The following is a 16,912-nucleotide window of genomic DNA, read 5'->3' as shown; positions in this document are numbered from 1 at the left end:
GGTGGGTTAACACCCAAAATGCTTATCTGTAACAATAATGTGTGTGTTTACGTAGTTTGTAGAGGGTTATCAGTTAAAGACACTGAAGTGGCAAAATATGAGAAAAACATGTTTTTGAATGGTTGATCCGATAAGAGGGGTGTGTGCCAATGACACAGTGAAAAGACATGTATATAAGGAGACTGAAAGATCCAAATGTCAGAGACAGCTTTCTTTGAAGACACTGGTCTGTCTAGGCTGTTTCTCCCTGTGTGGCCACACTTGAAATAAAGAGATTTTTGCTTCACCTACGGAGACTGCTTGCCTTCTGTCGCCAGCCTTGGGGTGCCTAACTAAAGGGGTACCCTTCAAGACCACCTCTGGTCTACTACTGTCCAGGGGTATTACAAATATGAGACAGTAAGGGGCCTTCCACACAGCCACATAACCCAGAATGTCAAGGCAGGAAATCCCGCAATATTTGCTTTGATCTGGAACATATGACGGTGTGGACCCAGGGCCCTTCCACACAGCCTAATATCCCAGAATATCAAGGCAGAAAATCCCACAATATCCGCTATGAACTGGGTTATCTGAGTCCATACTCAGATAATGTGGTATATCCTGCCTTGATATCCTAGGATTTGGGCTGTGTGGAAGGCCCTTCAGATAACCCAATTCATAGCAGATATTGTAGGTTTTTCTGCCTTAATATTCTGGATTATATGTCTGTGTGGAAGAATCCTAAGAGGGAAATGCACCCTAAATAAGATGGAGAAAGAAGAAATATAAGGTGTAACTGAAGTGGGAGCTCAAGCTGACCAAAAAAGCCTGTTCAGTAATCCAATCCACTGGGTTATCAGAATCCAAACTACCATATATTCCACTTCAAAGCAGAAAATGTGAGATTCTATTCAGCTGTGTGGAAGGGGCCAAAAATGAAAGCTAAAGCAGAGTGAGGGCCCTTCCACACAGCCATATAACCCAGAATATCAAGGCAGGAAATCCCACAATATCTGCTTTGAACTAGAATATATGGCACTGTGGATTCAAGCCGGTTCCAGACAGGACTTTATCCCAGAAGCATCTGCGTTAAAAAAAACACAGATTTTTCTAGGGGTCTGTCCACACCCACCCCAGAAAGTGCACGCCCGAGACAACATCTGGAGGCCCTAACCCCTCCCAAGACCACTTAGAAAACTAAAAAAAAAATACATTAGAAGCTTCTACCGGCTCTCCCAGCATGTAGAAATGACACACCAGAAGGGGGGGAGTGATTTTCTTCCCTACTTCCCGCCCCCCGCCCCCCAACTCTTCTGGTGCATCATTTCTACACACCGGAAGAGCCAGCCGAGACTTCTCATGGAAGACATGTACGTTTTTAATAAGTTTTCTAAGGGGTCTGGGGGCTTGGGGAAGGGGTGGGTATTCCCACAGTTTACTGGGCTTATATAGCCTGGTAAACTGTGGGAATACTGTCTGGACTGCAGTATTCTGCAGTCCAGACCCAGAAATAGTGGATTTATCCCATGCCTTCCAAGAAGGCGTGGAATAAATTCACTATCAAATTAATTCGCTGTAAACCAGGGTTTTCCTGGCTTGTAGTGAATTAATTTGGGACTGTCCAGAACGTTGTCTGGACAGCCCCTCCTTTATTGCGGGAGTTCCCACAATAAAGGTCCTGTCTGGACCCAGTTGAAAGCAGATATTGTGGGATTTCCTGTCTTGATATTCTGGGTTATATGGCTGTGTGGAAGGGCCCTGAAAATGGGGAAAAGGAGATAAAACCTTAGTTTCCCTACTTCCTCGAGAAAGAATCTCAGGGCCCTTCCACACAGCTGTATATCTCAGAAAATCAAAGCAGAATATCCCACAATATCTGCTTTGAACTGAGTTATCTGAGTCCACACTCAGATAATGTGGGATTTTTCTGCCTTGATGTTCTGGAATATAGGGCTGTGTGGAAAGGCCCTCAGGAAACTTAATTTGATTGAATAACATGTCATATTAGGAATATCTAACCAGTAATAATAAACAATTTAGCAAATACCACCTGATTGATGTTCAGCTGGGCTTTTCCAACTGCCACTTGGTTCTTCAAAATTCCATTACTCTTATAGTCACCACGGCAACCTGTGGGATGGAAAAACTGTGGTCAGTTTCGCTTTCTACACATTTGATTGCTTCCCCAAAAGCCCACATTCATTTTGTCCCAAAAGCACAGCCTGAAAAATATATCAGACAGGAAAAATTTCTCCCATTTGCACTGCCACATCATCATCATCATCATTTGAAACACAACAAGATGAGTCCACAGCAGACACTCTCCTGGCTGTTGTATTGGATCACACGTCAGACACTTCCCAAGTGTCTAGGACTGTGTGATGTATCTGTGAATAATGTGTGCAGATCCTAGTAAGGTGGCCTTCTGCAGCTGGCAAATGGTAATTTTGTCAGCACCGATTGTGTTTAAGTGCAGGCCAAGGTCTTTGGCACTGCACCCAGTGTGCCAATCACCACTGGGACCACCTTGACTGGCTTGTGCCAGAGTCTTTGCAGTTCGATCTTTATTTTTTTAATTGTTTTATTGGGGTTTTTCCCCCACTCCCACCCTCCCCTCCTTGTATATACAATTTATACATCCAACTACAGAAGTTACATTTGAAATATCAGACTCAGTCTTAATTTTTCTACTCTACGTCTTAGCACATTTTCGAAATAATTCCTAATTGGTTCCCACATCCTCTTAGTTATTGTGACCTTTTCCATTTTATCTATATTATTCCATTTACAATTTGATATTTCCACATTTAACATATTAACTTTATAGTAGTAATGTTGTTGTTTTGATAAGATGTTTTTTATGATAATGATGAATTGTGGATTATTTTGCACTATGTTTTGTAAATTGCACTTGTTTTTTCATGTTGTACACCGCAATGAGTCACCCTAGGGCTGAGAATTGCGGTATATAAGCGCAGTAAATAAATAAATAAATAAATAAATAAATAAATAAATTATACCAATTAGTTCAGTGTCCATTTTGTTTTATCCTTCCAACCCTTCACTAAAACAATTTGTGCACACGCTATTAATTTGTCAACCAATTTTTCCTTTTGAATATTCTTCGCTCCTGTTATCTGTGCATGTAGTACATTTCTATTTGCAGTTTGATCTTTACATTCTCATATCGTGTCATCTTTTCCAATTGTTTCTCGTTAATCCTGCTGTCACCTGGGATTGCAACATTGACAATCCATCGTGTTGTTTTTTAACACGATCAAGAGGTCAGGAATATTGTGCTCCAAAACACTGTCAGTCTGAATTCGGAAGTCCCGTAGGAGTTTGACGTGTTCATTCTCTGTAACTTTTTCCGGCTTGTGATCCCATCAGTTATTTGTTGCATGCAGATGATATTTGTGTGCAACAGTGTTATGCCTCTACTTGTAGTCTGTCTGCGCGATCTTCTTGCAACAGCTGAGGATGTGATCTATTGTTTCATCTCCTTCCTTGCAGAGTCTACATTTGGGATCTGTCCTCGACTTTTCAATTCTGGCTTTGATGGCATTTGTTCTAATGGCTTTCACAGAAGAACCCTAGCTACACTGCCATTTAATGCAGTATAGACCCATAAAATGCAGACTGAACTGCATTGAACTGGATTATATGAGACTACAGTGCCGAATAATTCAGTTCAATCTGCGTTATAATGGCAGTGTGGATGGGGTCTGTGAGGCAATTTGTTCCACTGTCAAAAATGTTTAACAGGCAGAGTCTCTTTTTGTATAATTTGACTGTATTGGTTTGCATTCTAGTCTCTGGAAATGCAATAAATAAGATCACTCCATCGTCTACATCTACCAGCCTCATCTATTCGATTAGGAGCTGTGGGTTAAACCCTTATGCCAGCTGAACTGCTGACCTGAAAGTCGAAAGTTCGATTCCACGAGACAGGGTGAGCTCGCATCTGTCAGCTTCATATTCCCATGTGGGGACATGAGAGAAGCCTCCCACTGGATGGTAAAACATCTGGACGTCCCCTGGGCAACATCCCTGCAGACGGCCAATTGTCTCGCACCAGAAGTGACTTGCAGCTTCTCAAGTCATTTCTGACACAATTTTAAAAAATCTAGTTGATTGCTTGGAGATGGCTGTCATGTCACTTCTCAATTTTCTTTCAGCTGCAGAGCATAGATTAAAAACTGTAAGGAACCCACAGGCCATAGTTTCCAAAACCTAAGGAGGGTGGTTGATGGGCAGAGCTCTTGGGGGTTTCTCATTCAAATGATCGCCATAACTGTGATATTTCAATCATGAGTTTTGATTTCCATTGTGTTGCTACTATATGTCAATTCTGTATATGTGTTTTGTATGCATTTCTATTTTTTTGTGTTTTTGTCTATTTAATTTATTGTATACTAGCTGTTCCTGCCACACGTTGCTGTGGCCAAGCTTCCCTCCCTATTTCTCTTTTCTTTCTCCCCTTTCCCTCTCTTTCCTTCCTTCCTTCCCTTTTCCCCCCTCCTTCCTCCCTTCCTTCCTTCTTTCCTTCCTTCCTTCCTTCCTTCCTTCCTTCCTTCCTTCCTTCTCTTCTTCTTCCCTTCCATTCCTCCTTTTCTTTCCCTTCCAATTTCTCCCCTTTCTTCCTTCTCTACCTATTCATGGACTGCAACTCCCAGCAGACTTCCTGATCAATCTATCTACCTACCAATCTATCTCTATCTAATCAATTTATTTGGAGGATTGCTGGAAGTTGCAGTCCAGGAATAGCAAATTGGAAATATGCAGGGATTCTCTCAAAGAAATCCAAGGAGAAGAAAGCTTGCATCTTGGAAGCAGTGCATTTGATCATCCTCTTCTCTTAAAGGGCCTGGTATAGGGGATGCTGGGAGCTGTAGTCCAGAAGAGAGTGTGGATATGCTTGTCTGTGCTTTGCCAGGGGAGTAATTTTTGCGCATGCGATGAAGCGTCTTTTTGCTTTTTTGGCTTTTTTGGCTTTTTAAGTCCCTTCCACTGTGTTTTTCAGTGATGGTCACTTGTTGGCCGGATAGGCGTATTGTGTCCACATTTGGTGTCAATTCATCCAGTGGTTTTTGAGTTATGTTAATCCCACAAACAAACATTATATTTTTATTTATATACATGTATATATCTTACATTCATAAGTTTTTTAATTGGTTGTGCCCCACCTCGAGCCATCAAATTGTTCACTAAATCCTTTGGAATTGTTGGAAATTTAAATAACCTTTCATGTGTAATTGGGGAATGTGATAGAGCTCACATACATAGGATCAAAATTGCCGTCTAAATCAGTGGCTTAGAATGTATGTGCATTTTTAAAAATAACCAGATTTTTTATTCTATTTTTGATTCAGTTGTGTTTATTTTGGCTGAAGAAAGCAGACAATCCTACAGGACAACTTACATTAGAGAGATTGACACGGAAGTGAAAAGGAGGCACAACTGAATGTTGGAGTGGATCCAGTCCTATGAACCCGTCTTTTACACAGAGAGAAAGATCTTCAACAACAGGAGCCAAAAAATGCTTGTCAGGGAGGAGCTGATTGAATGAAATCCCTTAGAATGTTTTGGCTTACATTCTGCATTTTTCAGAGTTACGTAACTGCTCCAAACTGGAGAACGACCTGCAGCTAGTAAACCACAGACAGACTTAGTAGTGCAGCCCTTAATAATTCTGTCCAAGTGGGTTCCATTGGCACCTGGAAGACAAGATGCATGGTCAGAAGAACCGTGACAGTTACTGCTCCTCCCAAGAAGTCCATATTGAGACCCCTCTTCATATAGATGTGCTGCTAAGGTATAGAATTTAGCAAGACCTAGAACCTGTCAATGTGAGCCCAACAACACCAGACACACTAAGAACATACAGCTGACTGTCTTCATGATGCTTCCAGTGACTCTTTAAACCAGGCATGGACAAACTTGAGCCTCCAGGTGTTTTGGACTTGAACTCCCACAAATCCTAACAGCTGGTAGTCTGTTAGGAATTGTGGAAGCCCAAACACCTGGAAGGCCCAAGTTTGCCTATGCATGGTTTAAGCCAACTTTGTCTTGCTGCAGTACAGTCAGATGATACTCTGGAGTTTGCCAGAAATGCAAATAGTTGGACTGAGTCTGATTCAGACTGATCTGCTGTCCAGAATGGACACTCGTGATATTATCCTTTTCCTGCACTCATCAGTACAAAAAATGGGATGGATCACACCTGTATGACCATGACTGTCACTCCTACTCAGCCATGGAGCACCATCCGAGCTCCTTTCTTTAAGTTGCAGGCTGCCCTAGTGAAGTGCATGGTCTAGGGCATGGTTCTCAACCTTCCTAAAGCCATGACCCCTTGATACAGTTCCTCATGTTGTGGTGACCCCCAACCATAACATTATTCTCGTTACTACTTCATAACTGTAATTTTTCTATTGTTATGAATCATATTGTAAATATCTGATATGCAGGATGTATTTTCATTCACTGGAGCAAATTTGGCACAAATACCCTATATGTCCAAATCTGAATACTGGTGGGGTTGGCGGGGAGGATTGATTTTGTCATTTGGAAGTTGTAGTTGCTGGGATTTATAGTTCACCTATAAAGAGTGTTCTGAACTCCACCAATGATGGCATCAAACCAAACTTGGCACACAGAACTCCCATGACCAACAGAAAATGCTGGAAGGGTTTGGTGGACATTGACCTTGAGTTTTGAAGTTGTAGTTCACCTACATCCAGAGAGCACTGTGGAACCAAACAATGATGGATCTGGACCAAATATGGCACGAATACTCAATATGCTCAAATGTGAACACTGGTGGAGTTTGGGGAAAATAGACCTTGACATTTGGGAGTCGTAGTTGCAGGGAGTTGTAGTTCAATCAAAGAGCATTCTGAACCCCACCAATGATAGAACTGGGCCAAACTTCCCCACACAGAACCCCCACAGCCAACAGAAAATATTGTGTTTTCTGATGGACTTTGGTGACTTTTCTGACACACCCTCACAACCCCCCAAGGGTCCCAACCCCTAGGTTGAGAAACGCTGGTCTAAGGCCATCTAGACAATAGCCTTGGATCTGGCATGAACACAATAAACAGCAAATGCAGGAACTTTTTTTCCACATGAAAGCTTTATCTTTTGTTGCAGCTATTTACACTATAGAATCCTCCCATTCACTATACATTATCACATCATCGGAGCCCCCGGTGGCGCAGTGGGTTAAACCCTTGTGCCGGCAGAACTGAAGACCGACAGGTCGCAGGTTCGAATCCGGGGAGAGGCAGATGAGCTCCCTCTATCAGCTCCAGCTCCTCATACGGGGACATGAGAGAAGCCTCCCACAAGGATGATAAAAACATCAAATCATCAAGGTGTCCCCTGGGCAATGTCCTTGCAGACGGCCAATTCTCTCACACCAGAAGCGACTTGCAATTTCTCAAGTCGCTCCTGACACGGCAAAAAAAAATCACATCATCAGACCCCAACTTATTCTGATGGCATTCTTACATACACTTGAAAGATGTTCCATTCATGCAGTCATTCTCTTATACACCTGATGCAAACCTAACTTCAGGGTTTTGTTCTTCTCATCTTTAATCTTTAGGCACATGTGATCCATTAAAAAATTGTTCAAAAGTCATTACAAAACCAGGGGCACTGGTGTTTTGTTACTAAAGTGTTTCTAAAGTATAGTTAGTGCATAATTTATTACTATAACAAAAGTAACAAAATTTCATTACTATTTCATTATAGTAAATGTGCATAATTACTATAATTGGGGAAACTTTAGGGGCTCCTTGCTCTCTCATTTTTACAGCGATTGGGAAGAAATTTGCCACAATTTGTCACTCTTAGCCCATCAAATTTCAGAACATTTCACTTATCCACAGTTTTTTGATAAATTTTCAAAGTTTTTATAAACAACATGCTTTAATAATAAAGAAATCATGTTCCTAGTTTGAAAGTGTTATTTCCTGTTTAATTGTGTAGTCCTTACTTTGAAAGTAGTGGTTCTACCCTGGCAACTTAGTTAAATACGTGGGTGATGATTTTAAATTGGTGGACAGGAGACTCTACAAGATACTACAACAAAATGTGCTATAAGACGATGTATAACAGTAATAAACTTTCCCCAAGTTTTTATGATGGTACCAATTAAGAAATGACATTTATAACCCAGAAAAAAATGAAACTGACTTTGGGAGCCTTCTGAGATTTACAAAACAAAAACAAAAAAAGTATGGGGTGAGTTTCAATTCTTAAAATTTTGGCACGGGCCATGCCCACATATCGGATATTACCTCGTAAGCATGAATTTAGCTAATTTGATACGACTTACAAGGACAAACAAAAAATATATACACTTGTTGTAGTAGAGTCTCCTGCTACCGTTACTACTGATAGTATGAGTGGCAGAAGAGGGAAAAGGTGTGCTTAGGAGTTAAGTGAGGAACAGCACTTACTCAGCACTTACAATACTAAAAATAACCCAACATAGGCCGGATTTAGTTCCCATAAAAAGACTTTATAAAAGGAGCTTCTTTGTCAGAAATTTTGGTAACTGGAGTAGGTCTGTAGATTGTGGTTGTACAATGCCTACAATCCACCTTGTCTTTTGTTTTTGGCATCTTTAATCCTACACATCTTCTTTTGCTACATTTGATCTGGGACCTACCGGTATATGTACGAGATTCCATTTCAAAGCAGTATTTATCGTTTCCCAGACAATCCACCATCTCTCTATGACATGTTGGTTCCCAAGTATAGCATGCAAGACAGTGTTTTCCATTTCCTTTAGTCGGCTTGGGTGGTACTGAAAAGCAAAAGAAATCAGGATTAGCATTAAATTCATTCCTAACCCTGGTCTTCTGTGGTGGACGAGAGGGAATTCACAGTTAGCGCTAGTGCACTAATGGTGAAATTCCTAGAGTTTTCCAGTCTGTACCATAGTCCCATCCCATCTGGATTACTGTAATATATTCAATATGAAATTGCCTCTAAAATGTTGAGTAGTCTCTCCACATTTGCTGAGATTAGGGATGCAGAGTCCATGCAAAAGTGGTAAAATGTGGATATAACACAATTTTTTAACATTCTTTAGTAATTCAGGTCCTCAATCTGGGAGTCACCCTGGATTCAGCGTTGACTCTTGAGGCTCAGGTGTCGGCAGTGGCCAGAAGGGCCTTCGCACAGTTAAAACTTGTGCACCAGCTGCAACCATACCTCAAGAAGCCTGACTTGGCCATGGTAGTCCATGCTTTAGTTACATCCAGAATGGACTAATGTAATGCAGTCTGTGTGGGGCTGCCTTTGAAGACGATTCTGAAACTGCAGCTAGTGCAAAGAGCGGCAACCAGATTATTAACTGGGGTGAGCTTTAGGGAGCATACCCCCTTTTTAAAGCAGCTCCACTGGCTCCCAAAAGTTCCAGGCCTAATTCAAAGGTAATTCCTATACGCTTCGAGTCCAACCTATCTTTGAGACCGCATCTCTTTCTACAAAGCGCTGCAGGCATTAAGATCTGCTGGGGAGGCCCTTCTCTCAGTCTTACCACCATCTTAAGCACGGTTGGTGGGGACGAGGGAGAGGGCCTTCTCGGTGGTGGCTCCCCGGCTCTGGAATACCCTCTCTAAGGAAATTAGATTAGCCCCCTCTCTTCAGGCCTTCCGAGTGAGTCTAAAAACATGGCTCTTCAGATAGAGCTTTTATCCTGAGTAATCCAAGGCCAATGTAATCAATCAGTGATAGTACTAGCCTGCACTTTAATTGATTGTTATGACAGATAGCTGGCCGGCAGATCCCACTGCATTTTAGGAATTTTATAATTTTCAATTTTTTATAATTTTATTAATGAGATTTTTATGCACTGTTGTTATACTTATGTCATTGTATTTACTTATGTATTGTTGTCTGCATGTGGTACTTGGAGTGCTTCTAAAGGCCGCCCCGAGTACCCTTTGGGGAGATGCTGGGGGATACAAATAAAGATGATGATGAAGAAGAACATATTATTATTATTATTATTATTATTATTATTATTATTTATTCAAGAAGTTGCCATAGAATCATGCTAGAGGACCTACAAAGAAATGTTCTTTCTAAGCATTTCTAGGTCTTCCAATATGATTCTAAAATGGTCCTTGAAGACCTATATATTCCTCAAGAAATGTTTTCTCTAGTCACTTATAAATCTTTCATCATGATTCTGTGGTCAACTGGAAGCTGGATGCTGAAGGACATAAATGGATAGTGTGTGTGTGTGTGTATTAGAGGTGTTCAATCAATGAAAAAAAATTTCATATCTAATTACTAAATTAGGGTTGGAGATTTGTTTCTAAAATGTTTCTAAAATATCATAAGGAGTCTATGTCATAACTCTTACGACGTAACAAAATTGCCGTTATTATCTCATTAAGTTATTATGCTAATGGGGAAAATTCCGGGGCTACTTTCTCTCTCATTTTTAGAACTATCAGGATGAAATTTGCTTCAATTGTAGCACATATTTACCACTATAAACCCCCCAAGTTTCAGCTGACTCATAGAGAGTCACAATGCTTACGTAAATGTTATGGAAAGACATAGGCGAGTTTTTTGAATTTTAAGATTTTTGCGTGGCCACCACTCACACTTCAAAAATCACATCGTATGTACAGAGCTTACGAAATAGAACCGACATATGACACACATACGACTTTCTGCATGCTCCATTATATATATAGCTATATACATATAGCTATTTATATACCAGTTGCTGCCATTATTATTATTATTATTATTATTATTATTATTATTATTATTATTGACATTTCTACCCTGCCTTTCTCACCCCGGAAGGGACTCAAGGTGGCTTTACATACAGGCAAATTATTTGATGCCCTAAAACTACAATGTACAGTTAAATAAACATTATAATGAAATGTATTATATATATTTTAGTATAATATTATATATAATAATATATTTTATTATATTATAAAATATATAAAACATAAATTAAAACAATTAAAACATTTAAAAATAGTACATTCAGAGTTAAACACGTAATCCACAAACATAATCTGGGCCATTCCAATGCTCATTGCACATTGTTCCAAGTCTATCTATTGCACAAGTTCTCTAAAGGCTTGGTCACAAAGCCACATTTTCACTCTCTTGCGGAAGATCAGAAGGGAGGGGGCTGAGCTATAATTGCTGGGGAGGGAGTTCCAGATGAGGAGCCACCACTGAGAAGTCACTGTCTCTCGTCTCTGCCAATTACGCCTTTGAGGGAAGTGGAACTGAGAGCAGGGCCTCCCCAGATGACCTTAAACTCTGTGGTGGTTCATAGAGGGAGATACGTTGAGACAGATAAGCTGAGTCAGAATCATTTAGGGCTTTATAAGCTAAAGCCATCACTTTTGAATTATGTGCTAGTTTCCCCAACTCCTTTTCAAGGGAAGCTAGATTAAAATCGTTATAGAACAATGAAATCATAGAGCTAGAAGGGGCTTCATTGGCCATTGAATCCCAATCCCGCTTGCTCAGTGCAGGAAATCTAGTTAGAAACCTCCCAGCCGACCCCAACAGATAAAGAGACTCTACCACCTGTCTAGAAAATTAGTACTTTTGCCAAACTGCTCTTTGCACCAAGACATTCATTCTAATGTTCAATCAAAATCTATCCACCTATATCTTAAAAGCATTAGGCTTGCTCCTCTTTCTGGAGCAGCAGTGAAGAAATCTGCATCATGTCCTCGATGACAGAACTTTATTTATTATTATTTTTATTTATTGCCTATATTTATACCCCGCCCTTCTCCCTCCGAAAGGGGACTCGGGGCGGCCTAACAAAAGCATCATATGATGCTAGCATCATAAAAACAACCACAGTACAATCAGCCATTAAAACAATTAATTAAGACACTTCCATTAAAATTGAAATTCAAAAACCCGTCTGGGTCAATTCATTGCCATAAGTTGAGTGATCCTCTTCCACTTGCTGCTCCCTGATCAAATGCTTGGCCCCATAACCAGGTCTTGATTTTCCTTCTAACGGACAAGAAGGATGTGGCCAATCTGATATCTCTAGGGAGGGCGTTCCATAGGTGGGGGCCACTGCTGAGAAAGCCCTGTCTCTCATCCCCATCAAATGCATTTGCGATAGTGGTGGGATCAAGAGCAGGGCCCCTCCAGAAGATCTTAAACTTTGTGATCGTTCATGGCAAGAGATATGTTTGGACAGGTAGTCTGGGCCAGAACCGTTTAGGGCTTTAAAGGTTAAAACCAGCACTTTGAATTGTGTTTGGAAGCTAATCGGTAGCCAGTGGAGTCAGAGTAACAAAGGAGTTGTATGTTCCCTGTATGTCGCTCCAGTGAGCAACCTGGCTGCCGATTGTTGGACTAGTTGAAGCTTTAGATATTCAACAATCTGAAGAGAATTGGGCAGAGGAGGTGAAGAAATAGTGGGTGAAAGGTTGGAAGAAAAATGAAATCAATAACATGTACCTACATTTAGGAGTAGCATTTTGGCATTTGTCCCCAGTACAACAGACTACGTTTGCCCTGTAGAATTTATTTGGCCCCAAATAAATTTCAATGCTGGGAGTCCTGCAGATGTTCGAGTTTTCGCAGCCTTTCTCTATGTTAACAACTGTCTTTCCATCTATAGAGAAAAAGGAGGAAAAACGTTTGTGACATGAGTTGCAAAACACCTGATATTAAAGTCTGCTATTCCACTCCAGTCGCATTGTCATAAGTAATAAATCCATACCGGGTTATGCACCTTCAATAGTTGCACCTGTCTTCAACAGCACAATTGGACTGATTCACCATTCCATGGTACTGCAATTGTACTTTCACAACACTCATCGAATTATGGAATCCTAGAGTTGGAAGAGGCCATGTGGGCTATTCAGTCCAACCCCCTGCCATGCAGGAAAAGCACAATCAAAGCACCCCTGACAGATCGCTATCCAGTCTCTGTTTAAAAGCCTCCAAAGAAGGAACTTCCACCACACTGCCTTTCTGAACTATTGCAGTTCCTTAATTTTTTTAAAATTTAATTCCAACATTAGAAACAAGAAAGGAAAATATATGTATAAAATAAAAACAGCCTGTATGGGAAAAGAAAAAAATGATAATCCTGCCTTCTGACATCATGTTACTGCTGGTATGCAGCATAGAATCAGGAGGGACTCATTGAGTATGAATGCTTGTGTATTTAGCCCATTTTTGTGGGGCTGATTTTTTTTTTGTTTATTAGTTCGGTCACTTCCGATGCTTCGTGACCTCCTGGACCAGCCCACGCCAGAGCTCCCTGTTGGCCATCACCACCCCCAGCCCCTTCAAGGTCAAGCCAGTCACTTCAAGGATAACATCCATCCATCTATCTTGTCCTTGGTCGCCCCCTCTTCCTTTTTCCTTCCATTTTCCCCAGCATCATTATCTTCTCAAAGTTTTCCTGACTTCTCATAATGTGGCCAGAGTACTTCATCTTTGCCCCTAATATCCTTTCCTCCAGTGAGCAGTCGCGCTTTATTTCCTGGAGTATGGACTGGTTGGATCTTCTCGCAGTCCAAGGTACTCTCAGCATTTTCCTCCAACTCTACAGTTCATAAGTACCTATCTTCCTTCGCTCAGCCTTCCTTATGGTCCAGCTCTCACATCCATAGGTCACTACAGGGAATACAATTGCTTTAACTATGCGGATCTTCATTGCCAGTGTGATGTCTCTATTCTTTTTTTTTCAACTAATTTTTTATTTCACATAAAGAAATATATAAAAAAGAAAACATCAATAAGTTTAAATTTACAGGTAAAGAGGGAAAACAATTAGAGTAAAGAGAAGTAAGAAACAATATAGAAAGAGAGGGAGAGAAGAAAAAAAGTTGAAAATGAAAAATAAACAAAAGAAAAAAAGAAAAAAGAGAAAGGTATATGCGGTAAGATAAAAAAAATTAAAAATTTTGAGACTTTCTTCTAATTCCTTGTGGGTTCGACTTTGTGGTTCATTTGAGCATCTATATAACTCCTAGAAACAGACAGGATATATATATGTGTATAAAATAAAAAATAAAATAAAATATATTAATGTCAAGTCCAGGCTTCTGCTTCCATTTTAACCATTTTTTTTAAATTATTGGATTTTTATAGTTACAGCGAAAGTGGGGGAATAATTCAAGAAGATACAAAAGTAGGAAAGTACCAAAGCAATAACACCTGTGAATAGAAAGAGAAGAAAAAAGAAGAGAAAGAAAAATATCAAAAAATAAAAATCTAAAAAATAAAATGAGATATTAATAATAAAAAAACCCCCAAAAGTCAGAAATTCAGAAAATTGGGATTTGGACTCTCTTATGATTCTGCCCGTACAATATCTTCTTTTGTGTGTATATTTCAATTTATGCTTCCATTATGTCCTCAGTACTATTATAAGTCTTTATATCTTGTTTCAATATAATCATCAATTATTGACCAGTTTGTCTGTTTGAATGGATTGCCTGTATTCTTTTTCAACAAAAAAGTTAGCATATCCATGTCCTTTATTTCATTCGCATTTTAACCAATTTTTGTTATATTGTTCAAATCAAGTACACTTATTACTTATTACTTTTTTCTTCTTTTTTTCTTTTTCCCTTTTTTCCATGTACTTCTCCAATTGTAACCAGTCTGTTTGCTTGATCGGGTTGCCCGTATTTCTCTTTAGTAAGAAAGTTAGTTTGTCCATATCTTTGATTTCATTTATTTTTATTATACATTAATTTTCTTCTGGAATTTCTTTCTGTTTCCAAACTTTCACATATATTATTCTTGCGGCTGCTGTTAGATATATAAACAGAACATCTTCATTCAAGTTTAATTTAATATCTTCATCTACGATTCCTAGCAAATAACATTCTGGCTTTTTTGGATATCTTTTTGAGAGGATTTATTGGCATTCTTCATGGATTAATTTCCAGTATCTCTGAGCAGATCTACAAGTCCACCATAGGTGGTAGAAACCGCCTTCATGTTCATTACATTTCCAACAATTTTTGGAGGTATTTTTATACATTTGATTTAATTTGGGGGGGGGGGGGGGGTCATATACCACCGATGAAACATTTTTAACCAGTTCTCTTTTAAAGCCATTGCATATGTGTAATTTAGTTTCTTGTTCCACATTAGTTCCCAATCTCTCAGTGGTATCGATCTTTTAAAGTTTTCAGACATTTTATCATTTTATCTACTCTTAACTACTTTCTCGAGATTGGTCATTGCTCTCCTCCCAAGAAGAAAGCATCTCCTGATTTCCTGGCTGCAGTCTGCGTCTGCAGTAATCTTCATGCCTAGAAATACAACGTTAGTTACTGCCTCCACTTCCACAATTTTATATGATTTAGCTTGGTTTAGCAAACTCTATAACATCAAGCCCCTGGAGGCACAGTGGGTTAAACCACTGAGCTGCTGAATGAAATGTCGCAGGTTCAAATCCAGGGAGCGAGGTGAGCTCCCGCTGTTAGGCCCAGCTTCTGCCAACCTAGCAGTTCAAAAACATGCAAATGTGAGTAGATCAATAGGTACCACTCTGGCAGGAAGGTAACGGAGCTCCATGCAGTCATGCCGGCCACATGACCTTGGAGGTGTCTATGGACAACGACGGCTCTTCGGCTTAGAAATGGAGATGAGCACCAATCCCCAGAGTCTGACACGATTGGACTTAATGTCAGCAGAAAACCTTTACCTATAATATCAATAGTAACAGGGAGGATAAGTGCATTTGCATTTAGCCAGTACAAATGGTTGCGCATTTGGTGCAGTTTGATTTTTAGTAGAATTCACGCATTTCTTCAGAAATCACTAGCAGCTGGAAGTCAGACTGACCAATCTGTTCACCTCCAGTGATAAACTGCCATGATATAAAGCCTCTACTACCTACCCAGAGTGCTTTCGGATAACGAAATGGCACAGGTATCTTTCCTAATAGGGCACTTGTGCTTAGGACCAGTGCATGTGGTCCCACTGGCCTCGCAAACTTCACACTCGAGAGGAACATAATTGGCATTATCTGGAATGGGAAAAAAACAAAGGAGAAAAAAGAATGATCGTAGTTTCCTACAAATGCAACTTCTCCACCTTCTTAGCCACTTGGAGGCCTCACTTCTACATTGCCTCAGCATTGTGCAAATATTCACATGCTGACTTTTGCTATGTTGAGCCTGACTTACTCTTAAACACCAAAGATGGTTCACATGGCCATGCTTTGCTTCAGAGTGAGCAGGCAGGCACCGAGAAGCATCTGGCTATGTTTTTGTTGCCAGGTGCAAAATGATCACAGAAGCATTGAGACCCTGGAGGACTTCAATGGACCCGAGCACTGATGCAATCACTTAACATCTGGCTATGGGGATCTAGCCAGATGTTCTCTGAGGTTTCCTGCTTGCTGTGAAGCACATAATGGCCATGTGATGCAGCTTCAGACCAAAAGGAGGGGAGGGTTGGGGTGCTGCAGAGGGAGCGACAGAATACCAAGCCATACGGTGTCTGAATTCCAGTCTCAGTTTACTATGATTTACCAGTTCCTCCTTACCTATTCTTAGGATGACAAAGAAGAGTAAGAGCCTCAACAGAGAGTGCATGTTGAGAGGAAATCTGAGAGGCCTCTCTCCACATTGGGCTGAAGTCTGTTGTTCAAAGGGCCTGCAAAAATATCAGAAAGAAGCATTGCATCAAAGAACAACTTTCTACAATGTTTTTGAGACCATTTTCTAAAATGACGGTTGTCCCTCTACATTTGTGGTTTTGGCTCTTGTGGGTTTGGTTATTCATCGATCATATTTAAAATGTTCTCTCCAGGAATCTCTATGACTTCTAGTGTGAGGACCTAGAAATTTGAAATTCAAGTAATCTTGGAAACTAAATTTCAATTCAAATCAGAATATTTCCTCCTGGGCACTTTAGA

General features: G+C 40.2%; 1 protein-coding gene across 1 annotated transcript; it reads right to left on the bottom strand.

Moving 5' to 3' along the window:
* Window positions 1–5,481: 5,481 nt before the first annotated feature.
* Window positions 5,482–16,589, bottom strand: LOC137095206 (phospholipase A2 inhibitor and Ly6/PLAUR domain-containing protein-like). Its single transcript, XM_067461604.1, has 5 exons — window positions 16,541–16,589; window positions 15,890–16,018; window positions 12,482–12,634; window positions 8,666–8,803; window positions 5,482–5,699 (listed from the first exon to the last, which is right to left on the bottom strand). Exons 1-5 carry the CDS (start codon window positions 16,587–16,589, stop codon window positions 5,482–5,484), a joined length of 687 nt encoding a protein of 228 aa, XP_067317705.1.
* Window positions 16,590–16,912: the final 323 nt, after the last annotated feature.

The sequence above is a fragment of the Anolis sagrei genome, chromosome Y (genome assembly GCF_037176765.1).
Source record: "Anolis sagrei isolate rAnoSag1 chromosome Y, rAnoSag1.mat, whole genome shotgun sequence".
Lineage (NCBI taxonomy): Eukaryota > Metazoa > Chordata > Lepidosauria > Squamata > Dactyloidae > Anolis > Anolis sagrei.
The sequence above is the reverse complement of the archived record's forward strand: the minus strand, read 5'-3'. Positions and strand labels throughout refer to the sequence as shown.